This window comes from Saccoglossus kowalevskii, chromosome 9, assembly GCF_978046115.1.
Source record: "Saccoglossus kowalevskii chromosome 9, keSacKowa6.1, whole genome shotgun sequence".
NCBI classification, from domain to species: domain Eukaryota; kingdom Metazoa; phylum Hemichordata; class Enteropneusta; family Harrimaniidae; genus Saccoglossus; species Saccoglossus kowalevskii.
Genome location: NC_140649.1, coordinates 25,001,750 through 25,028,918, shown reverse-complemented (window position 1 = coordinate 25,028,918; position 27,169 = coordinate 25,001,750). Strand labels below are relative to the sequence as shown.

At 33.5% G+C, this 27,169-nt stretch overlaps 1 protein-coding gene and 1 pseudogene across 5 annotated transcripts in view; one reads left to right on the top strand and one right to left on the bottom strand.

The window, feature by feature from the left end:
• The window catches only part of LOC100375627 (A disintegrin and metalloproteinase with thrombospondin motifs 6), a 65,380-nt gene that overhangs the window by 22,655 nt on the left and 15,556 nt on the right, over positions 1-27,169 (bottom strand). For 4 of the 5 annotated variants that reach the window (XM_085503330.1, XM_085503332.1, XM_085503333.1 and 1 more), the window contains 4 exons: positions 22,950-23,251; positions 21,136-21,488; positions 17,234-17,390; positions 31-233 (listed from right to left, as the gene is read on the bottom strand). In XM_085503330.1, coding sequence (XP_085359456.1) covers positions 31-233; positions 17,234-17,390; positions 21,136-21,488; positions 22,950-23,052 — 816 coding nt within the window. In that variant the 5' untranslated portion in view covers positions 23,053-23,251. Of the gene's footprint in view, positions 1-30; positions 234-17,233; positions 17,391-21,135; positions 21,489-22,949; positions 23,252-23,457; positions 23,634-27,169 lie in introns of those variants that run through there. The other variant, XM_085503334.1, reaches the window with a different exon arrangement.
• On the top strand, positions 23,764-27,166 carry LOC144355234 (uncharacterized; annotated as a pseudogene).

Sequence of the window (27,169 nt, the reverse complement as noted above, 5' to 3'; positions counted from 1 at the left end):
GTGTTTTATGGGATATATGAGTTAACTTACAATATTCATAATGGTTAAGATGTATGGCTCGATATTGTTGCGTGTATGATGAAGATACATCTTATTATCAACGACTACTAAGGTTTCAACAAAGTTCTCTTCACTCGTGGACCGCTTACGTCTTCTGTGTGTATGATTTGTTTGTTGTTTTGTTTCCTGTAATAAATAACTTGTGTCATCCAACCACCACTTACTGGTGCCATCTGAATGAAAGATAAAAAATATAGTCAGTTAGAAAAGTCCACAAACATAGGACTGTATTGTTTTAGTTTAAGACCCATCAAAAACGGGATGGAAAAAATTACTTAGATATTCAAAGTCTTTTCAGATCTAATGATAGATGTACACAATGCTACTCAAAAAAAAAAAAAAAAAAAAAAAAACATTTCTGGCATGGTTTCTAGGAATATTGCAATTATTTCAGTTACATTAACTTTTCATGAAAAATCATGAATTTAATGCATACATTTATACATAACTTGTGCCCTGGGCAATTTTAGCAAATTTACCTTTTTTAAGCACAAGATAAAATTAGCTGCCGTTAAATTTCTAAAGAAACATATCAAAGTTTTTTTAGTAAAAAACAAAAGTAATTTTATATGCTGCCACAAGGTGACAGGTCTTTTCACAATCCAATACTAGTAATCAATAATGATTGCTTAGCAACCTTTGAATGAATTTATACCATATTTAATACATATTTAACAAGCGCCTATGAATTATAACTAAATTTGATTCATTAAAATCTTTTAAATTTTTTTTAAAAAAAACTGAGACTTCACAACTTTCCCATCAAGCTTGGCAATCAATGAGGTATATTGCTATCATTGATGTCTCTATTCTCCATTTTCCTGATGTAACATAAACAGTGCATCATAGTATGCTCAAAATGGCTTCCATGCAACCTATATAATACAGTATTTGCTCTATTAGAAATGCATTTCCAATAGAATATTAATAAAAAAAAATGTATATACTTCTGTAATGTATGTCTGCATTAATAGTACAGCAAATCTGGTAGGTGTATACACAAAATATTATTAAAAAAAAAAAAAAATGAAGAAATGTAACATTTTTACCACAGGATGTGGGATGGAAGACGAGGATGGACAAAGGAAATAAATCCATTGAGGCATCCTTGATGGAAGCAGAGCTTACGAATAAAACAAACAAATATCCTGGCCCCATTCAGTTGGAATTGTAGGGTAAAGGGTTAAACTTAAAAGCAGAATTAAGCTAAATGCTGCGACAGATTGATATAATTTATAACAATTCAACGACCAACAGGACAGGAAATCCAAACATTTACCACATTTCACTGATATCAGTATGTGTGTGCAAATAGTAACGAGACAGATACGTATATAGATTGCATGCAATAAAACATAACAAATTATCTCCCCCCCTTTTTTCCAAATTATTTTGTCTACGTTTGAGGAGATTGAATCAACGTAGGCGTCTACGTTTGAGGAGATTGAATCAACGTAGGCGTCTACGTTTGAGGAGATTGAATCAACGTAGGTGCTGTGCATTCAAATTCTACTCGTGTTGTAGACATGACATGGGACCCGTAACAAACAAGCCGACACGACAGGGGTGATTCAAATCAGTTCTCCATTATCAGCAGAATTGTAAGAGCGTATCTATTTGGCTATGACCGCATGGATAACTTTGCTGATCAGCACTGCCAAATTTGGGAGCAGGTGTGACGATAAGAATGTTAATTGCATTTCATTTGACGCTATCAGTGAGAATGCTGAACGTGTACGTGTATATCGTCACTCGTAGATTAAAAAGTTAAAAAGAATCAATATATTTACTGATAATTAATATTCTTTAATGTGCAGCATTGTGTTCGTATAACCGATATGATTTAGATTTGTTGAATTTCGATGTTAGGTTATATTTGACCAAACTTGCAGATAAATTTGTCGCTGAGCGTGAACATAGATTAGTATATCAGACAAATTGTCATCTTGTGAACACTGATCGGTTATAATCTAGTCTTGGTGTCGCTATGAAAGATTTTATGATATGTATAATCACAAATTTTGGGCAAGACGACGAAAATTGGGAAATTTATTAATAGTGAATTATTCATAAGAGTTGTTAAGATGAGTGAGTCACAGCTAAATGGCGGCGATTGTCACACCTCACATATGCACGATTTGGGATGATAAAAAGTGATTCACCCAAAAGCTAATTGCAAATTTTTATCTGGTCACGATGTGCACTATTTAACTGCCTTGATTTTGAACTTTTTCGACATTTTCCAACCACGGCAGTAGTTTAGTTAAACCATGGTAATATCTTTATGTACATGTTGATAGTCAAAACATTAACAGTCCCCATCTTTGATAATATAGGACTCAAATGTCCGATAAGCATGGCACTCCGACCACCACCCTTGAATTACTTGCAGGGGGTCTTCTCCACGTAAGTCACAGCAAGTTTCATGGAATTTCAATCGTCATTTGTGAACATCCTTAAATCAACTAACAGAGAAAATTTGCACCAACATAAATACATCAATTAATCCCTATCTACCTATCACAGATCACTTATGCTGAAGTAGGGGGTCAGTGGACAGACATGATGGCTTATCACCGGATGCTAGGGGGCCTTGAACTCTTGGGAACCCTTATCTATCGATCCCTTTACCATCAGGCTGACCAGCTGTATTATTGAGTAAAACCCAGACAAACAAAATGTCCAGCATGAAAGAAATAAATGAGGACCATTATCTGTCTATCTAATGGAATCATCACCCCACAGAAACAGTTATCTGATCTCAGTTCCTTTTATTGATACCGGAGGATAACAATTGCGTAAAACGTTGTATATCAAGTGGCAACAATAGAAAGACAGCTTCAAGGCTTACACCGTAAATTATCTGGCATCTCTATTCAACTGAGACCATAGTAGATCACTAGTATGTAAAAAAAAAAATAGTACTTTTTCTTCTTTGGCAATTCAGTATTAAAGTTTAGTCTTTAAGATAGCACACACATACCCATCTTTTTTCTACAAAAATTTTGCGCATTTTCATGAATTTTGAAGAATTCATGATTGATTTTTTTTTAACTTAATTGGACATAATTTACTTTTCTAGTGCAGTTTTATTTCATTTTGTGAAAGGTAATATTAATTTACTTTAACATTCAAAAGCTTAACAACTTGAAAAAAATAATGGTCAAGACGTGTCGCCAATAGAGAGGGAAATAGAGCCCATAACCTCCAAAATTAATTATAGAAAACTATTAAAATAATAATTTGTAAAACATTTTGCAAGAAAAAAAATTGTGGCATCCATTGGGTCAATGAGCAAGCTTACCACCCATCATATATTTAAATATATTTCATATATGTATGAATCTCTATATGTATGAATCTCTATATGGTCAAGCAGCATACAATGTGGACGGTGCCAGTAAAGCTCAATGTAGACACTGGACGCTCATAAAGTTCAATTAATTAAAACGGTTGGAAAAAACATCCATATTTGGACAGACTGCTCCCAAAAGGTCATGAAAGGTCAACCGTGGTGATATAAACAGAAGGAGTTGATAGTGATAATAGCAATCCTGCAGGCTGTACAACTCAGAAAGTAAATATATTAAGATATGCGCTAAAATGCTAGAAATGATAACACACACGTAAATGTCAGCCACTATAGACAAGAGCATGTCAGTAGGTATGACCAGTGTTGGAAAACAGTAACTTGTACAAAGTGTTATAGATTAGTTAGCCATGTGTTCAAAGTGTTACACAGATGTGTTCAAAGTGTTACACAGATGTGTTCAAAGTGTTACACAGATGGATTCAAAGTGTTACACAGATGGATTCAAAGTGTTACACAGATGGATTCAAAGTGTTACACAGATGGATTCAAAGTGTTACACAGATGTGTTCAAAGTGTTACACAGATGTGTTCAAAGTGTTACACAGATGTGTTCAAAGTGTTACACAGATGGATTCAAAGTGTTACACAGATGGATTCAAAGTGTTACACAGATGTGTTCAAAGTGTTACACAGATGTGTTCAAAGTGTTACACAGATGTGTTCAAAGTGTTACACAGATGGATTCAAAGTGTTACACAGATGGATTCAAAGTGTTACACAGATGGATTCAAAGTGTTACACAGATGTGTTCAAAGTGCTACACAGATGTGTTCAAAGTGTTACACAGATGGATTCAAAGTGTTACACAGATGGATTCAAAGTGTTACACAGATGTGTTCAAAGTGTTACACAGATGTATTCAAAGTGCTACACAGATATATTCAAAGTGCTACACAGATGTATTCAAAGTGTTACACAGATGTATTCAAAGTGTTACACAGATGTATTCAAAGTTTTACACAGATGGATTCAAAGTGTTACACAGATGTATTCAAAGTGCTACACAGATGTATTCAAAGTGTTACACAGATGTATTCAAAGTGTTACACAGATGTATTCAAAGTGTTACACAGATGTATTCAAAGTGTTACACAGATGTATTCAAAGTGTTACACAGATGTATTCAAAGTTTTACACAGATGTGTTCAAAGTTTTACACATATGGATTCAAAGTATTACACAGATGGATTTAAAGTATTACACAGATGGATTCAAAGTGTTACACAGATGGATTCAAAGTGTTACACAGATGGATTAAAAGTGTTACACAGATGATTCAAAGTGTTACACAGATGAATTCAAAGTGTTACACAGATGGATTAAAAGTGTTACACAGATGGATTAAAAGTGTTACACAGATGGATTTAAAGTGTTACACAAATGATTCAAAGTGTTACACAGATGAATTCAAAGTGCTACACAGATGAATTCAAAGTGCTACACAGATGTATTCAAAGTGCTACACAGATGTGTTCAAAGTGCTACACAGATGTGTTCAAAGTGTTATATAGAAGTGTTCAAAGTGTTACACAGATGTGTGTTTTTGGTACATAGATATATTCAATGCTTACGCAGATTTTGCGATGAAATTAATTACATTGTTACACAGATGTGTTAGAAGCTACTCTTTGCTTCTTGCAAAAAATACATGGTTGAATTCTCAATAGGGCATTGACCCCCAAAATACTTGCACCCATGAAGTAGCCAATTGAGCTAGAGGGGACCAATGACTTGAGAAGTGACAGGAAATAAAACCATGTGATTTACAAGCAACTTCCTGCAATCATACATTGTATCTGCCATCAAGTAAAGTCAATATACAAGCATATGATATGATGTCTATTGATCAGAAACTGGAGTCAAACAGTCAGTGCAAACATCCCCGGAGGGTTCGAGAATAGGTTCACTCAGCCGAAAAACAACTAGGATATTTTACACACAGTTTTGTTTTATTGCTTGTTTTGTTTTGGATTCAATGAATTTTTATTGCATACCGATATAACCTATAACCTATGTAAACCAAGGTGGCTCACTTTAGGACTTTAAAAAAAAAAGGCATTTTGATTTTGATCTCGGTTTAAAATAATTTTCGAATTCATTTTTGTTTTAAAACACATTTTTATTAAAGTCAATTTTCATTTAAAATTCATTTACGTTTTTACTCCATTCATGTAGCCATTGAACAGCTAATTGTATTTTTACACATCAGGTAAAGCTGAATTAGTATTCATTCATTTTCTGTGCAATGTGCGGGCTGTTAGAATTTCATTGTAATATTAATATTTCTAAAGATGCATTTGTGACAGAAAAACTTCAGGATAACCACTAGTGGTTGTATGGACAGTACTACAGCGGCACATATGAATACAGGGGCTTGACAATTTATCGTGCAGGTCAAAAGGTCAGAACTCCGTGAACTATATATATATATATATATATATATATTGGTACTTTTGTCCCACAAAATGCTGTTTGCTGAAATATTACCAATATAACAGAAAAATAACACTAGATCTCTATATTGGCAAAACATTGTGTGATACCAATCTTAATCATGGAGTGATTAGTATTTTTTTTTATTGTTTACCGTAGCAAGCGTGAACACAGCAACCCAAAAAAAACGTGTGTATATACTTGTCATTACCGTGACATCGTACTTAAACAATATGAGGATGGCAAATGGATATGATACGACACATCTGCATCATCTATTGTTGAAATAAACATAATAAAAAAAACTGACTCATTATTTGCATCTTAGTAACATATTTCATAATAGCCCCAATATTTTGTTGTTATGGATTGTCTATATAGTCACAGTTACTAGTAACCTGGTATAGCATAGGTCCATTCATGCAATATGGGCTCCAATAAACAATCTCCCTGGGCGACTGAATTGGGCCTTTAATTTCAAGCCATACCTCCAATAAATAATCACCCTGGGCGACTGAATTGGGCCTTCAATTTCATCCTGTGGATACACAGGGGGATCTCCAATAAGTAATTATGTGATGTTGCATTAATTGAACATGTTTAGTAATTTCCATTCGTTCTGGATCTTTGACGAGGGGTTTGTAGTACGATTTCCTGTCTGATGATGTGAACGAGCAGTGTGGGGTAAACCAGTAACCTTATAAATTGTGGAGAAAATAATTAACAAGCAAATGAACACATGAGGCACATGGAGTAAGCTCTGTTTATAAAACTTTCATAAATAATTTTTAAACTCAAAAGCTTGATAAAAGTTCAACTTCAAAGTTTGGTTTTTACACTCATTTCTGATTATCCATGGTTGTCAACAGTAATATTTGTAAATACTTATAAGTGAAGATTCAATGTAAAACGAGAGGTTGTGATTCGCTGTGGGATACCACCCTTCTATGTATGCGCGAGGCCAATGTCACTCTGATAGGAGGGAACAGTGATGAGGCTGATTGGACAACGTTCAGGTAAATACGATATTGTATACTTCATCACCAATCTAAGTTTCCGTCAGTTGATTTGCAATTTTTTTTTTTATTTAAATATTATTAATATTAACATTCTCGAGTAAACTAATTAAGTGTAGCTTTGTTACAAATTTCTTCTGACGACTGTCGGCAAGACCAACAATGTGACTGGGGTCATAGGTCAAGGTCAACGAGCAGAAAATTGAAAACGAAAAATGGATTTGGTGGAAATGGAACTAAATGAAAATGATCTAAAAACAAAAACATATTTGAAAATTGATTTCAAAAATCAAATTAGGAAGCAATTTTGACAACATTTTTTTCGTACAAAAATTATTGCCAATTTGCAGTGTAAAAAGCTCAACTGGAAGATACCTTCAGTTGAAATTTGTCTTCAATGTGTTTGGATTGATGAAACTCATACAATATTGAAATTGACATATTTTCACTTTTTAAATTCTATTTAAGCTTGAGAACAAAACAGAAATCCATTTCATACAAAACAGCAACCTCAAGTATTATTATAATATTATTTTTTGAAGAAAAAAAATTCTGGTCAATTTGTTTTCCAAAATATATGTATGCGTGTATATTTTTTGCAAGTAAATTCTCAGACATGTACATTTTATCTATTATCTACGTGTTCTAATTATTATTATGTGTTTCGATAAGTATAAGCAACCGATAAGGATAAAGCTGATATTCCATCGACCTTACAACCATGTTTGAACTGAACACAGGTGCTTAGGTCCTGAGGGATGGGGTTTTTAGGTGCACGTAGTGTATAGGTACTGTACATGCCACACATTTGAATGCACCGGTGGCCTGAATGGTCATGCAAAGTTTAGAGCAATTTTGTTTTAACATTTCAAAGTATGTCCCTATTGCAATGGTTCATTGTTTAAATATATTAAGGGATATTAATTAACCAGCAAAGTGTTGACACAAGGTTAATACTGATTACCGCAGATCATATGCTAATGCAATTTTTTCATCAAAGAATTTTTAATTTCGTTCACAAATCATCAATTCATCAAATTCATCAATTTTTACCAATCCCTAACTACCCAGGAAGTATTATCATGTACGGTATGACTGCTATACTAGCAATGAGGGGTAAACATTTTCCTAATCTTAACAAGTTAGTATTAATTGGTATTGGTAAGTCAATTATTAAACTTACTTAACTAGTATCAACCTTATCGTGACCTGTCAGTACTAGTTCCTGTGAATACATATAAAGTGGGAATACATTTAGTGTGAATGCAAACAAACTCAAATCAGGAACGGAAATCCATGTCAGCAAGTTGGCCAGACTGTTTATTTTCTCTTTCCTCATAAACAGACAAGTAATCCCGGATTCATTTTAATATAAATTGAGTTGGTGAGAACAGGTTTTTAGAAATGCATGTTTGTTGCTTCAGAGTCATGCGCCTCTCTGACAGCATGTGGTCGGCATGACGATCTGTATCCAGTTGTGAGCCTCATTAACACAAGGCATTCATAATATTGTACTAGCATTTCAACATTGGATATCCGGTTAAGATACAATACATACCAGCATTGTCTTAAACAATTGCAACGTAGAATCAGAATATTAAATAGAATTGTTAATTGATACAGTTGAATTTGGAATGTTACTCGTTGAACTAAAATACTGTATTTGTTCTATAAGTATATATAATCATTAAAAATAAATCTCATGTCAACCATAGATACAACTCTGTCATTTATGTAAATGAATTCACTACTGGAGCAAAGACTGCACTCAGATTTGAGCATCATTTTCAAAATGCATATTAATTCATTATCCGATTGAAAAATTGTGGTTTATTCGTCACACCGTCTGAAAAGGAAGTATTAATTTCATGTCTATTAAATGATTGAAACAACTAATCTTTTTTTTGGTTTAACATTACCATAAATCTTTGGTCTACGAAAAGATATTTTTACAAGATAATGGTGTTAATAGTTCAACATTTTATCTTTAACGTTGATTAATTAACCCGCTTTATCTCCCGAATAGAATAGATAGAATATGACCACCATCCAGATAACAAACCATATATCAATTCATCAATGTAAATTTCGACAATAGGTGTAAAATAATTGTGGGTCACCAGACCGACCTAGATTATTTCAAATTTATGATTAAAATAGTTGTTTCCCATCATGCAATGCAATTCGGGAAATTGAGCAAATTTAAAAAGTTCCATACTGTTTATTTATGTGCATGTCAAATTACTTTTACTGAAATATTACAATAAGATGACAAAGTCCCCGTTTTAAGCCAAGCAACACATAAGAGACTGAATAGTATGATGTTGTGCAAATTATTTTAGGTGAAAAAAAAATGAGATACCGGGTAGTTCAATTTCAAGTTTCACTCCGCCAAAGCGAAGAGTAACTGAGCAATCACTTACTCTCAGCTTAAACCAGACTGATACTAAAGCGCGGTAGTCGTCAAAGATGGCAACTTTGACTATTGCGCAGATCAACGAGTACAAACTGACATGTTTCCAAGCTTTAATTAGGTAATTTTCATGTGATTGGAAGGTATCGAAGGAGTCACCGGCGGTAATCAGTGCAAGTCGCACCAAGGTCAAACCTCATACTTGTGATTTCCATTTGAAGAGCGCATTGGATTGTGGGAAAATCAATGTTTATCAACTACCGCGCTTTAAGGGATACAGTAATAGCTATGGAATGATAGAATAACACTTAACAATTTATTTTTTTTTTCCAATTTTTTTCTGGATGATTTTACGTACAAATGTTTTCTTTTTCATATAAATAAAGATTCTTTTTTCAAATCAAATAAGTGTCCCCCCCCACAACCACCTCCAATGCTACCCTATCACCCATTGAAGGTATCAGTCCTTGCCCTTTGCGATAGAGACATCACTCTTATAACCAGAACAAAAAAAAAAATTAGAAATACCAATGTGACACTGAAAACTCAGGAGGGGCTGGGAAAAAACTTCCAGATCCAAACAAAATTGGGTTTAAAGAGAGGAAAAATGCATCATCTGTCGGACTGAATTACTAAGTATTTGAATTGTTAGTTTGTTTTAATCATCGATGTTAACATATTTCTTGGCTTGTTACAACAAGGGGACAAATTTAAACAAATCACTGCACCCATTCAGCTCATATTGCTATGGCAACAACCTCAACTGACAGAAAAAATAATCAAATTACAGTCGAATTCCCATTTTGCTTGACCTCACGGAAATCATTTAGGTCGAGGCAGACACTGGGTTCCTTTTAGTAGTAGCTTATGGCAATTCATAAAAAAATTTCATAAAAACAAAAAAAAAACATTTGCACAAGTTCATTTAACATTCATAGGTATACAACTTTTACCTTTCACACACAAATGTAAGAAAAAGAAGAAAAAAAAAACAATTATTGTTGCGAACTATTATTTTAAAATTCCTAGTTTAGCAGACAAGTAACCTTTTTGAAGCAATAAGAAATTTTGTTAGCTCATTAAATTTCAATATTCTCTAAGAAGTATGGGGGGAAAATGACATTTAATCGCTACTCAATTATGTTTGAACAGATTTTTTTTCAAAATATTTTATTTTCATTTTAAAATTAATGAGTTCAGAAGGGGGTATGACGTTTATAATATTTAAAATACAAGTTTTATCGTTAAACACAGAAGCTCATTAAAATTGCAAGCATGCACTGCTGGCTGAGATTCTTTTAGAAACCTGTTAAAATTCCGATTAGCTTATCCGTGAGTTGAGTCCTTAATGTGAGCTGTTAGTCATGCTCATTACACCATTGTTTTAGTGTATCGAATTTAAAATCAATCTGAACAAATTTCTGGAGCGAATGGCAATCAACGAAGAGCTTTCCCAAATGAAAGAGGCATTCTCAGGTGACAACACAGTTTCCCAAATGGCAGGGGAATTTTCCTAGGGAGTAGAGAAATTTTCCCATATGGCAGGGGCGCTTTCACATATGCCCCAGGAATGAAACTGGCAGAGAACTTTCCCAGTTGACAGGGGATATTTTCATGAGACAGGAGACTGTAAAAAGGCAGGAGACTTTCACAGGTGAAAGAAAAGACCTTCCTAAATGACAGAAGACTTTCCCAGGTGACGGAAGAATTTTCGTGAAGACAGGACACTTTCCCGAGGGAACAGGGGTTATGCTTTATTAAAATGAACAAATACAGTATCTGGTTTTCCATTTATAATTCACATAATTGGAATAATTGTAATAAAATAAACATAAACATCCTACTTTGCAACAACAACAAATATCGCCTCAAAGCTTTCTTTTCAAACGTGTATATAATCCTCGGTCTATATTCTTTGGGAGGCAAACACAAGTGGCGTCGGCAAGGCCACTAAAAGGCTTGGTAAATATATCATATCATAATAGAAGCAGAAAGGTATGTGCATTTGAAGTAAGGTGCGAGAGATTGCCGTGGGTCATTTGGATGGCACAGTACCCAATCTCAGCAGTCAGTCGTCTGCAACATTTCAGTTCTGCATCTTTTCTACGCAACACTTGCTCCTATTATGTTGCTAGGCCGGCATCCGCTACTTGCTGCAAGTTTGGGTGCTCAATTACAAATATCTTAAATTTGATTTAATTTCTGAATGACTATCAGCAGATTATGCCAGGGAACGATACTAATTTTGTTAAAACAGCATATGATTAAAAGTGAAATAAAAAAAAGCCATCAGTTGAAGAATTGAATATTTTTTTATTCCAAATTCTTTCACTCATTATCGCTTTTTTTTGTGTGGCCTTTGACGTATGAAGTACGGTAGTATGTTTCATTTAACAACTGCCGCTATTGTAGTATCCGCAAGATATCCAGGTCAACCGTTGTTCGCAAACAGCTGAACATAACCGCACATTTACGTAGGTTCGGCTGTGATGAATTTTTTTAGTATCTTAGGGCATATTGTGCGAAATTGACTTTTCTAATGCAGCCTTCTTAAACAATTAAAATATGAACAATTCTCTTTAGGATCTGTTTGTTTGTCCCCTTTCCTTCCAATTTTATGTTATGTTATGTTGGAAGTTATAATATCCGTTGCCATTGCCTTCAAGCAAACATTGAACATTACGTACTTCCTAGGATAGCTGAGTTAACAGTGTATTAAAAGGAGGATTCAAAATCTTGTTGCACGCAAGAACTTTTATGACATCCAGATTGAAAAAAATCAGTCAGTCACCATGGCAACTGATTTTGGTTTGTCCCTCATTTTACAACATACTTGTATGCTCAAGACTTTAATATATTTTAATAGATTGTTTGCACATCTAATGTAAAACATCTTTAATTTGGAAATTTTTCTAGAACATCAAGTTAGAAAAATAAGTCAATTAAAAAAAAAAAAGAAAATATTTAAATTAAAACAAATATACTTGGGGAAAAAGTGGGAAATGAATAGGGTAACAAAGTAGGGTTCTTCTTAGTTTCCATTTAACTCTTGTAAGTCAGAAGAGAATATAATGCTCACTCAACTCTCAGCTTTTACCATGTAAGAAACATCAAAGCAACAGGCCGTTCCACGCCCCATTTGGAATAGAAAAGGCATTCAGGAAATAGGGGTGAATGCGAGATCAAGTCATTCTAATTTCAATGTACATACCGCTACAAGAAAGTCAGTTAGCAAATCCCCCTAAGTAAGCCTGCCAGACAATCCTCTAATGTAGACCTCGTTTACAGATACTTCAGTTCATTGTAGTCCACTTTCTTTTAGAGTAGGGCAGTCTGACTTAAACAGTTGCACTTTTTGAGGATTTCTTAATGACTTCGCTTTTCAACAATCTCTGAAATTGTGCAATTTTCACTTGATCGAAAGCAGTCAACGCCCTATTGTTTGTTTTGAGTTGTTTTCAGCTTTATTTCACATTACTGTATAACTTAACAAATCTAAAAGATCATTCATGTTACTCGTTTACTGAAAGAAAGCTATATTTGGTGGGATTGTAAGATCACTGATGTTTATTTAGATTTTTTTCATTCACTGTCAAATACTTTATTTTCGCTTGGAATTATTTTTTGCTATTTTCGCTAGAGGATTGATTCAGTGAAAATGATTCAACTCTCCAAAAATCAGTGAAAATAAATTCCATACAAAACACTCAATAAGACTAGCTACTAATTAATTCTACTAATTCTAGCTCAAAAAAAGTATTTTACAGTAATTGTTTTTTATTGAATCTGCTGATAACACTGGTTATCAAAAGATTTAATAACAAAGTCTGGTTTGCCCTGAGCTCAACATTTTTCTCTGTAAAAACATACCACACGTGTAATGATGTATGTCTCATGTAGTATTTTGGGCATATTTTGGATCAATATATGGCAGAGGAAGTAGGAGTGGCCATTACTAGATGATATCATCATGGCAAAGGAAGTGAGAGTGTCCATTAGTAGATCGCCAAACAAGTTTTGACTGGGTATTTGAAAGAACTGGGACCAACCTGAATGTTTATCCATGCACCAAATCATGCATAATTATTTAGTAACTATTTACAGAAAATACTTAAAATTAACTGTTTTTCTTTTCATAAAAAAAATTCATTATTACATTGTTTACATCGTTTAAATCATTGTTAAAATCATCGTTTAAGTCGTTGTTTAAATCACTTAAAATCATTGTTTAAATCATTGTTAAAATCATTGTTTAAATCATTGCTCACATCATTTATATCATTGCTTTTATGTTTGTTTTTTTTCAAATGAAATAATGCTGGTTGCCAAAAATGTGATCAGACCAATAGGAAATAAGAAATCATGTGCCAAATTAACACAAAACTTTTAGAAAAATACATAAAAATGTATGAAATTTTGCACCATTGTTTTGATGGGAAACATAATGGTGTTTAAAAACATAATTTTTCATTAGTATTTCTTCCCAAAAAAATTCTGTTTAATTTCAACTTTTCTAAATTTTTTTCAGCATGAAATTCTGACAGTTTTTGTAGATTACAGGTTAAAGTCCGAAGAAATATTTACTAACATTTTTCTAATTTCTGCATTTTTTTTTTTTATGTTTAAAATTTCATGTTTGATCTGAACCCAAAAGACTTAAGGTAACAGAACTTTTGAGAATTTTGATTAAAAAGCAAGCAGCCGATAGAACAGGTCTGGGTTGGAAAAGGTGAAAAAAGTCAACAATAATGGCAGTGAGGTTAATGGAAATGCTAATAAACCGGCATAATGTGATAGCAGTCATAGATCGCTTCACCGCTACTCGTCAATACTGGCAGTCACTTGGTGCTTTAAACCACATAGAATACGCTCAAAAGTGCAGTGGTTGAACCCAAAGTTATCAAGATTTTTTTTTTTTACTCCAACAAACACACTTTAATGAGTTTGTTTCGTGACTAAATCATCAACAATTTTGTTTTGTTTTTTTACGCTTCATCAACCGCTACAAATGTATGTGCAGGCAGGAGGCTTTACTGTAAACAGATCAGTTAAACATATCTCATAATGATAGCATAACATCCAGTTAATATGTAGCCAACCGTATTATGACATCATATGTACTGTGTAATCCATGGCAACAGTCAATCTAAATTGTGAACAATAAGGTGAGGGTTACTACAGCTCTGTATCACTTCTAGATTAGTACGAATACAGCTAATCAGAATAACATGACTGGTCATGTGATCATGATACTAGCCAATCAGAATAACACATATAGTCATGTGATCCCGACATTAGCCAATCAGAATGACACGTATGATCATGTGATCCTGACACTAGCCAATCAAAATAATACATTAATAATAATTTTCATGTTATTTGAGAAAAATCAATTTAAGAAGAAAAGATCAACAAGCAGCCTATCGGCTGAGATAGCTCCGCTGTTAGCAATGCACATTTCAATTAAAGAACTGAAGACATTAGAAAATGAACAATATGAATAGTATCAAAGCAATCGAACTTACAGTTTTTAACAAGAAGTCGAAAATATCACTTTTTACCAAAAATTACAAAAATATTCACCCAAATTAGAGAATTGAAGATATCATCACAAAATGAACAAATCTGAGAAAGGTCTACATGTAGTATCTATATATGTAATATCAAAGCAATTGAACTATTGGTTTTTAACAAGAAGTCGAAAATATCACTTTTTACCAAAAATTACAAAAATATTTACCAAAATTAGAGAATTGAAAATATCATCACAAAATGAACAAATCTGAGAGAGGTCCACATGTAGTACCTATATATGTAATATCAAAGCAATCGGACTTGCGGTTTTTAACAAGAAGTCGAAAATATCACTTTTTACCAAAAATGACAAAAATATTCACCAAAATTAGAGAATTGAAGATATCATCACGAAATGAACAAATCTGAGAGAGGTCCACATGTAGTACCTATATATGTAGTATCAAATCAATTAGACTTGTGGTTTTTAACAAGAAATTGAAAATATCACTTTTTACCAAAAATGACAAAAATATTCACTAAAATTAGAGAATTGAAGATATCAACATGAAATGAACAAACCTAAGAGAGGTCTACCCAAGGTACATATACACCAAGTATCAAAGCATTCAGGCTTGTAGTTTTCAAGAAGAAGTTGAAAAAGTAAAACATTGACGCTCGACAAAGTCGACAGCGGAGCTAAAAATTGAAATAATTTAGGAAAATGGTTGTTCAGCTAAACCCTTTGAACTTTTCAGCTCAAATTGAGGAGCAACATTTTACAAATTTCAATTTTTTTATTTTGAACCAAATCAACATAATTTTCTGCAGGTTTTGATCAAATTTTTTTTTTATCAATCGGCGTATTTGAGAATTCAGTGATTTTAAACCATTTTGAATATTCCAATGTATCAGTGACTAATTCAGAAGTCATTGATGAGTGGATGTAATTCCTCCATGGTTTGTAATTTGATGACACATAAAGAAGACAATGGAATACGGTACTATAGTGTCCAAGAAAAACAAAACCAACAAACTCTGCCCAGTTTGATGATCACAACAAGTGAATACATTTTCTAAATGAAATTTACCCAGTACCAATATTTGGGCTTGGTGCATGTAATTCTCAAAACTACCTTGCACACTGTGCATGCTAGTTACACTTTTTGTATTTTAATCCCGGTTTCCTAGCCTAAACATGAAACAAACAGTACCATATTTGGCATATTTATTAGCAGCGCATGCGTAAATTACATTACATTAATTAAATTGTGTAAGTATAGTCAAAATAACTCGTACTTTTAATGCTCAAGTTTACATGCGGTTCTAATAGAGCAAATACAGTAATGCAATGGAAAAACATGAAACAAATTCAAAGTACACACAGTATGGGGAAAATAGGAATTATTTTCTCAATATTCTATACCGAATAATTAATATAATAAGTTAAGAAAGTAAATTTGAGGAATCTGGACACTTTTAATCTTTAGTGAAAAAATTGTTTCATTTAAAAAGCTTCAAAATAATTTTTTTTTCTCTATAGGAAGTGAAACTATCAACAAATTTGGGCGTTTTTTTCCTGATATCACATCACCTTTTGATGCTGCTTTTTCTCCATTTATCTGTGGATGTTTTTAGCATGTGATGCATTAAACACAAATTAGTATACGCTAAGAAATCTATAATAAACCAACTGTAATAATCTGTGTTGAATTCAAGGTGGAATGCAAAGAGGAATTCCAAATTTATTGACAAGAATTCGTTGAACATCAATGTCCGCTGTAACTCATGTAGATAGTATGATTTTCTACACTCAAAATATATATTTTTAGTAAAAAAATAATAATTACAAATTGACAAATTCAAATGCCTTCGGGATGAAGAATAAAAGAAAGAAAACTGCTGCGTTGCGTGTAACGACAGATGTTTATTTTGATGTTTCCAAAATCAAGGCTTCCATCAGGGAATAATCTGGAAGGGGATGGAGATTCCCAGTACTCCGGATCTTTCATCTATCTCCATCAGGATTATAATTCCCCCAAGCAGACCCCGGTGGTCGAAATTTTGAAATAAACAACTTATGTACACGAAATTTAGTCATTTGCTGTTCTTTGGAGATATTGTTATTTCTGTATCTAATCAAAAGACACTTGTGTATCCGTTACGGATGTGGTCATTGCATAGTGTGGGGAATAATGTTTTGTCCAACTCAGAACCCAAATAGATATGCATAAGCTAATTTATGCATACCTTTAATTATTCAGTGTTATTGTTATTTTTTTTGTCATGCCCATTATGTAAATTACTTTATATTATATACTACACAAATTAAATATTTATTGATTGCATTATTCTGTGAAACAAAAACAACAGTTGACTTGGGGTTATTCTTTGACTTTATGATTACAGTGGAAATAATTTTACCTTCAACTCCACACCGCTGCACAGATTCTCCATCCTCATGTTCTGTTCGTATGGAAGACCGTTTATAAATGGCATGTGGATGACCTTTTGGATATGCTGTCCGGTTGTGTAGCGGTTCAATTATGTACTCCTCTGTTGATGTTGAAAAAATTCCTTGCTGTGTAAAAAAAGAGAAGAAATTGAATTAAATTATTGAAGAAGGTTTTTTTTTTCAAAACCAGGGATCATACATGTACCACATCTTTGTGGGATGTAAAAATGTCATAGGTTTTTATTCAGGATGTTTCAAGGATTTTAAATCAATCAAAGGCTTACGTTTCCTCTGACAGTTGTTAATTCTCTTATCAATAGCTCTTACTAGAACCCTGATTGGATCAGTGTTCAGTCTAGACACGTTTCACAGTATAGGTGTTTCTACACTGAGCGTGTTGATACACTATACAATAGACGTTTCAATTTTAAATAAAAAAAAATTCTTACAGGACATTTCTAAGATCTTTGTTAAAATGTTACAAAAATGAAGAGTTATCAAAGAATGAACACTCCACTCCACTCCACTCCACTCCACTCCACTCCACTCCACTCCACTCCACTCCATACTATTGTACTGTAAAATACTTTATTTTAGCTTGAATTAATTTTCACTGAAAAGACTTTTTGTATGTTTTGTGTGGAATTTATTTTCATTGAGTTTTGATGAGTTGAATGTAAAATATAGAAAAAAAGGTATATTGCATCGCACTATACTACTGTATGTTACGCTATGCTGGAGAGAGCATCGACACTTTGCTTCAATTCTTATTACTGTAAAAGGATTAATTATTCACTGGGTTTTAATTTTGCTTATTTCGCTGACTGGAAAATGCGCTAAATTAAAACCCAGTGAACATGTAAAATTTAGCATAGAACACATTATCTAAATGATAAAATCGTGAATTTAAAAATCACTGAATATGCCTGCAATGGTAAATCAGCGAAATTTAAACCCAGTGAAAATTAGTCATTTTACAGTACTACAAGTTTTGTTTCTAATGTTAATAATCTACACTGCTCATGTTCCAAATTGTAAAGCCATTAAGCTTTGAACAAGGAATCTATTTACAAAAGATATACAAATGGAAAATCTTATCACATTTAGGAAAGTTTTTTTTTATGGGGGGGGGGGGGTTATTCCATGTTATAATTGAAGGGACAGTTCTATCGGTGCCATGTCAGATTGAAGGGATCCATCTCATTCTATCCATTGACATACATTTTACACTTTGTTCATACCATTTAAAAAAAAAAAAAACGATGAATAGTTGAAGTGGTCATTAGCATTATTTGTCTCATAATAAACGGTGCATGGCTAACAATGCACGGAATTCCAGAACTTCCCAATACTCCCAATGGTTACTGGTGTCATAGAAGACATAAAGAACATGGCAGTAATTCCACAATTGTTATTTTAATATTCAAAGATATGGCTTTGTTTAGACTCTCCGGGCAATTTTGAAATAGTTGTGCTGCATTCTTCGCATATGTCTATCATTGGTTATTTCCTGTCTTGAGATTATCTGTGTTTTGCGTTCAGAAGTTGCACAGCTCCCGCTTGTTGATTGTTATACGAATCCATTTGTTATAGCATAACATGCATTTTGGTGTATTGTGTTCGATCTGGGTCACATGCGATGTATGCATAGTGTGTAGAAAACATTGATTAATTAATTAATTAATTTACGTACAGAACAGTGAGTGGAATTGTCATATAAGTATTAACACTTTACAGTAATAATACCAGAATTCAAATTACCCAGTAAAATTAACATGCGCACAAAATTCATTCTTATTCCAGATTCTCCCACAAATTAAATAAATATCTAAAATATCTTCAAACGGATGTATAATTGTTATTTGAAACAAACAGAATAAAAAAAATTGCAGATATACTCCAGTGTTAAATGAAGCTAGGAACTTTAGAAATTTTACAAAGAAAAATCTGGTCACAAAAATTAAAATTCCTGAAATATTTAGACTTTTTTTTTATATGTACATTGCATACAACTTTACTACATTCATACAAGTGATTTAAATGTCTGTGACATCATGCCTGTTAATGGATCACGCATTGCAAGATACTTAACCACATTAAAAAACTGTGATAAAGTATGCCCAAGACCAAACTAAAATTCATGTTAAAGAGAAGGCAAAGTTACATCACATGTTGGGGATCACGCTTACAGTTCAGTATACAGTAACTTAGACACCGAAGGTGATGACATTAACGTAATGCAAACAGCACTCTGTGAACATGCTACATATATCTCAACATTAACTGAAACAAGATGCATTACTTAATGTGTTCAGTTTATATGAATTCTATTGAATCAAATCTCAATATTTTGGGATACAGTGCAAATAATGTTAAAACAACAAAACCTTACTGCTTTTCTACGTGCTTGTTCAACGCTCTGCTAATTGAGAGAAATTCTTCAACCCAAATTGATGGTATACACATTTTATTCATCAATGTTAAAGTGATCAGTTAGATTCAGATTTAATACCAGGGGTTGATTAATAAGAGCTTCTTTCTACATTTTTGTTAAATGACATTTCCCAAGGCATACAAGATTTCAGCCATTTGACACACGGAACAGAATCTTTTTAAATGTCTACTGAATACTTTAAAAAAGAAAATGATCAGACTTCCTTCCATTTTGAAATATGATTTTATTTTATGTTCATAAAAGCCTGATAAAAATTTATTGTAACCATAGTACTTTTTGCACAATACACAAGTTAAACATTCCAGAAAATAGCGATTTTTTTAGTTGTTTGCCTTTGGGTTTTCTATGGAAAAAAAGTTCCCCCATATCTGAAAAATTTGGTTGGTTACAAAAATTGCAAAAAAAAGAAAAATTATATTTAGTTATGAGAAAAATGTACTTATGGTTGTCATGAATTACTAAGATGACAATTATGACAATTAACATTTAATTTTATCAAGTAATGTTTTAACTTATGTTACAAAAATTTTCTACAAGAAGTTATTTCATAATAGAAAAAAAAACAATAATTATAATTTTAAAATAAAAATGTGATTAATTTGCTCACAACTATTAATAATTTAGTTGGTTGAGTACCCATGATTGATTTAGATGTTAATATCAAATGCTATGAAATTAAACATTCGTTTGTTGATTTCAATTTTTTGATATTAGGCAGTGATCAAGGAATTTTTCCTTTTTTTCTTCTCAGCCATATTTTTATGATAAATTATAGTAAACTGCTGTAATTTTGATACTAGTAGACAATTTTTAGATTGTCATGAAAAATATCACTGGCTTTGCAACTGTGAAAGACTACACAATATTTTTTCTGGATTTTTACTCACATCCAAAGCCCATGTCAGATCAAAACAAGTTGAGAAAGGGAGTATTGTAAATTTCCTATATTCTGAGTAATAACAGCTGTTTAGGGAATAAACAGGAAATTACGAACATTCTCAATTTTTAAAAAAACATTTTCCCAAAGGTTTTCAAAAATGTGTTTTCATCCATGAAGTCAAAAAAAAAAAAAAAACTTCAGGAAAAAGTTTGGAGCTTTTATACCCACCAACACTGCCCCCTAGTGGCTAGCATACAGAACTCTATGACCTTTCACCTTCAGAATGTATAGGTCAGAGTTCACTTTAATCCATTGGCTTAAATTTTGACGGTCCAATTCTGATCACAAAGTACAATGTACAGAAAAGCTGCGTTGTTTCGCTTTCTCATTGCCTACGCACAGCATGACAATACCGCAAACATGACTAGTATGTTTTTACGCAGTGATCTCCAGACAGCAGGAATGACATAGCATAACAACATGTTACAAACACATAAAAAAAAAAGACATATACAGAAAACAAGAACGAGTCTTACCAGTCCATTACAATTACTGATCACTGCCCGTGAATTCGAGTGATTTTTAAGGATTCCGCTATAATGACATGAATCATAAGTTCGATGCTTTTGGTGAAGACTGCCATTGTTCCAGTACTCTACTTGAAAATTGTCAGACACAAAGTTTGATTGAATTTGAAGATCAAAGTGAAAATCTTTTTTGTACGCAGAAACTTTATAATACAATTGTTTATGAATGCCCATTTTTCTTTTAATGTTTCGTGCAATCCTTTTCCGACTGTTTATAAGGTCGTAAGGGATCTCCTCCCCATGCTGATCCACTCGTATCGGCACGGTTACCTCATAATCATCCAGCGAGTTGAGAAAATTTTCTGCAATAAATAGAAGTGGATGTTATTGTCAGACTCAGATGACTTTGTGGGATTTTTTTGTTCAAGTCAACATTTTGGGTTAGTGAGTGTGTGGTTGTGTGTGAGCATGGGGAAGGGGGAAGGGGAGGGGTATGCAAAAAGTGAAAAAAAAAGAAAAAAAAATTTGCTCAAAGTCTATTACTTTGAGTCCTTCCAGCATAATGAATGAATGAATGAATGAATGAATGAAAATTTATTTCACTATAAAACATATACACAGATAATAATGAATAATGATGGAGAGGGGGGGCTCTAATAATTATGAAAGTTTTATGAATTCAAATCAATGCACAACTGCACAGAAAATGAAGTATACAGTTGTTTTTTTAACATGCTTTCAGTCAAATGACATCAAAATCATCATTGCGGAAATAATTAGTACTAAACAGAATCAAACAATAAATATTCCCTAGATGACTCAGTGATGACAGTAAACAACTCCGCTGCTCAAGTTGTGAGTTCACACCAAAACGGACCAGTTTTCAGTTCAGTCAAATACAACTGTCAAGTTTTAATTTTTCACCCTCCCCCTCTCTAATAAATTTGGAGTTGTGTACACCAGACAAGGTGAAACGCAGCAAAAAAAAACAAAAAAAAAACAGAAAAACAAAACAAGACAAGAATGTCGAACAGTTACTAATTTGGTGTACAGTTTAGAAAACAATTTTATCTTAGTATCGTACATCTTCACAGTATTCTAATGGTAGAGAATGCAACTCATGAATTTGTTATTCACATGTGTGCATATACAAGTTAGAATTTTTTGTGTAAAAATCTGTTTACGAGTCAGTATTAGTCAACAGAATGTAAACTTATTTTGAATAAAAATGCTAAAATAATATGTAATTTCCATATAGGCCACAATGAAAATACAAAGCCCACTAAAATTTATGTATTTTTTTTTTTATAATTCTACACATATCTTTTTTTTTTTGCCATGTTACTGCCCAAAATGTTAAGATATATACTTGCCATAGGGAACAATAATAAAATACCCTAAAACAGACAACAAATTTTCACTGTTTGTTATCTTTTTATTTTATTGTTTGATTTTCTTCCAAATATTTTTAGTTTATTTTCTTTATTACAAGGGTAACACTGATTTATCAAATGTGTAAAATTAAAGAAAATTACAATATTTTTACCTTATATTGTAGAGCAGCCACTAAATAAAATAAAATCAGCATTTCTACTAATCCATAGAAATTGAAAAGTTTATTTTATACAAATGAGTAAGTTGACTCGAAAAAAAAATAAAAAAATAAAACAGTTTGTTGAAAAGGAAATTTTACGAAGTAACATTCTTCTGGAGAAAAACTAATCTTTTGATATGTTTTTTTTTTTTCCATTTAGTCATTCTGTGTAAAAATAAACAATATGAAGCTAGTTTAATTGGAAATGAATTGTTCAGCGAAATCTTACCTTGTGCTACGATTTGCATATTTTCGGTTGACTCGCTAAACGGTACCATACAGATACTAAGTTGCAAAACCAAGACACACCATAATGTACTAAGGCCCATCATTTAAATTACAACAAAAATATATTCGGCATGAGTCCGTCTCAGTTATCAAGTTCAAGGCGACATAAAGAAGGCTTCTTTCCGTGTGGGCGTGTACATCGATTATTGTAGTAGACTTGCCAACGCTGACTGTTCCTCCTCTACTATTAGTTGATTCATGATTGCGGCGAAGTGTTCCACGGTTTCAATTTGAGAGATTGTGCTTTCGTGTGAAGAAGAAAAAAAAAAGAACAATGAAAAACTATTGTTAGACAGTGGAATTCCTCGCTTAAAAATGCTGTAGACAAGCAATGAAACGTACAGTACAGCGACGACATGCCACTTGTACGTTTTAACTACTAGTACATACAACGTAAACAACATGATCGGACAATTCGTGTTAACGATCCACCAAGCTGAAAAACCAACCTCGAAAACATATCTCCGCCAGGCTTCTCAGTTGCAAAATAAAAAAAAAAATATGCTTGGTGTCACTCAATGAAAAACTAGACAATGAGTACAAAACAGGCGGTGTCCAAAAGTCGACAGCTCAGCGCCAAAACGATCCTGACAGCGCTTACATCGAGTGTTGCTACCGATTGCATTGGGGGGGGGGGGGGGGGGAGATTGGCACGAGAGGGCGCCATCCGATCTGAATAGACGACTTTCCCGGGTGTGACGAGGCTGACCGGAAATGGGGTGTAAGTGAGTCGTCTGCAGTTCATATGCAGTAATATGGCGGTAAATACAAATGTTCGTCCGTCTGCGGGACTCCTTCTTGAATTTTCAAGTATTAAGAATTGAACAAAGGACATAAGAAATGTACCCGAGCTATCAATTGATGATGTCAAAAACTACCTGGTGAATTCTAATGACAAGTCTTTTGATAACAATGCTCTAAAAGCATACAAATCGTTACGTGCGTACAACTTGGGCATGTTCATAGCGTTGACTGTGCGATACTTGAACGGTATCAAACATGTGTTGTTCGCGGGAAATGTTTCCCTTCACAGTCAACCGACAAGGAGTATCAAATTTATTTATGTATCGATGTTCAGGAAGGAAAAATACATGGCGGAAAGTGTCAATGTGTGGCAGGGTGAGTACAATATTCGCTGCATATATAAACAGATGAGAGATAATTCTTTTCATGTCGTACAAATGCAGATTATTAGTTGCGTTCACGCACAGCTCCTTAGCACGGGCTAAGAGGTCAAATTCCTTAGCCCGTGCTAAGAAAACGTGCGTGAACGCTTAGCACGGGCTAAGGAATGCTAAGTACGGGTTAAATCTGATCCGAATTTAAGACGCGGTCTAGACCTTAGCACGGGCTAACGAAGTATGCGCGAACGCTTAGCCCAGGGCTAAGCGCCTTCTGCGGCGACCTTTGGGTGTAAAAATTGTCCCATGTTCGTATAACGACACTTTTGGCTTAACTTTATACAAAAATTACTAGTCATAACAGATCTAACTAATTCAGACCCACATCAGAATAATCTTTGTGATATTTTTAAAGAGAAGCTCAAATGTTTGTACCGTATGAAGTGGAAAAACAATTTGTTGAACAATTGTAAGCTTGACTTTTACAGGTGTGCTAAAGAAAATTTTGAATTTGAACATTATTTGGAAAAAATTAAAAATAAAAATCATAGAATAGCTTATACTAAATTTAGAACTTCTGCACATTTTCTTCCCATTGAATCCGGTAGACATAAAGGCATTTTGAAGGAAAACAGGCTATGTAATCTCCATGAATGCAATGAAGTAGGTGATGAGAAACATTACATTTTATATTGTAATAATTGTCAAATCAAAGAACAAAGATCTAGATTCCTTGCAGCTTTATACATCTATGCCCCAAAGCTGGAAGATTTTAGCATGGATGAATTATTTCCTATCATTGTTTCAAGTAATGATTTTTTCATTCTTAGCATTTTTGCAAAATTTATTTTCTATATTCTTGATATGTTTTAATACTGTAAGTTTTTGTTCTGAATATTTTGTTTTGTTATTGTTATTTTTGGACTTTACTCAAGATTTCATTGGTACGTTCCAAATAAAAAATTCTATCTATCTATCTATCTATCTATCTATCTATTCCACCAGTCATTACTCCGCGCTCGCTTCCACACTAATCGGGTCACTGTAGTAGAGCATACAGCAGCTCCAATCGTAGACAAAATAAATTTGGTTCGCTGTCTACGACATGCATTAATAAAACTCTGTATTCTGTTACGCCCGTTGTATACTGTTTATGTGCATCCAAATACGTTGGGTCCGTCTCCTCTCGTGTTCCTGTGCACGTCGCTTCAAAATTAGAACGAAACCCGGGAACGAAACATGCCAGCAGCAGAAATAGAACCTCGCGCGTGTCATCCATTTTTCGTTCGTAAATAGCGGCTTACCAAAGGTCACCGACTAATGGCACCCCTTAGCCCGTGCTAACGACTGGCCCTCCCTGTGCGTGGACGCAATTGAGTCTAGCCGAAATGCAAATATGCGAGATATCCCTAAATCAGCTTAAATCTTAGCCCGTACTTCGTGTAACGTGAACACAACTATTTTATTCTGACGTTCCACTTAATTATCACACTCGTTTAAGATGATCAAATAGGGTAGCGATAAATACTTGAATAAAATATTAACAGTTTAACAAATGCTAATACATGTACCATATCTTTGTTTAGTCATTCTCGTTTTAGAACAATTCCCATGTCATTATACCCTACTTGTATGAAAATAAAAGTAATTGTGTTTTCTTGCGTTAGCATATCAAAAGCACAATCATCAAGAATCTAACACTAAACTGTAATCTTAAACACTTGATTTAATGAGTTTTATGTTTAATTTGATTTTTTACACTCTTTTGTTTGTCTGTTATAACATTAGATTGGGACAAGCCTGCACTCATCTAGCTGCATTGATGTTTGCGTTAGTGGATTTTTTTGAGAGAGGGTATAACATTCTTCCAACTGCTCCGGCTACAACAGAAATATTATGTCAGTGGACTGCAACAAAAAACAACAAAGTGGTGCCAGAACCAATGTCTGAAGTTACTGTATATAAGCCACAATATGGAAAGAAACATAAATCATGTGCAGATCCTAGAGATATTTATAAAAAGAAAAAGGTACAAGAAAATGAGGAGAAATGCTCTAGAATTTTGAATTTGAGAGATAAACTTTTGAACTGTAATGGATCTTGTGATTGGCTAACACATTTTGATGTTAGCAGGTTCTCGAACACTGCTCCTGGTTGTAGTCCCAAAACAGTAACTACACTTCCAGATGAAGCACTAGAGAACAGCTACTATATAACACCGAGTGTAGAAGTAGAAATTGAGACTTCTGATATAATTCAATATGATCCCCATAGTTTAGAAACAACCATCAATATTAATTCTTCCCTAAATGAACACTCTGTTCCATGTAGTCAAAGTAAGCCTTGTCCTGTCAGTGTATATGATTTATTTTTGGAGGAAAATGTGAATATAAATGAATCACAGGCTGTTAGTATTGAATTAAGTACAGTGAGACAAACACAATCTCCAGAATGGTTTAATCATCGGAGTGTAAGAATAACTGCATCAAAGTTTGGGTATGTTTTTAAACGTAGAAAGGCAGAAAATCTTGAATTGTTCCTAAAACAGATGCTCCCCTGCAATTCATTTGTTACAAAAGAAACTGAATGGGGAATACAACATGAAAAAGAAGCCCTGACTGCATTTCAAAAAAAATACAAGAATATGTTGCAAGCAGAAGGACTAGAAGTGAAAGACTCTGGTTTCATAGTTAATCCTAAATGGCCCAAATTTGGGTGTACTCCTGATGCTAAAATTGTTTCCCTGTCTACTGGGAGAATAGTAGCAGTGATTGAAATAAAATGTCCATATAAATACAGATTGAATGACCCAGCTGAAGCAATAGGTAATGTTGGTTACCCTGTGAAGCAGTCATCAGATGGAAAAGCAGAATTAAATTCAAGTCATATCTATTTTTATCAGGTGCAAGGCCAGTTAAATATTTGTGAGGTTGATTATGGTTATTTTGTAATATGGACAACCAAAGGTATTCTTGTTGTTAATGTGGCACGTGATACAGTTCTTTGGGATAGAATGCAGTTATGCTCAGTAAAATGACAG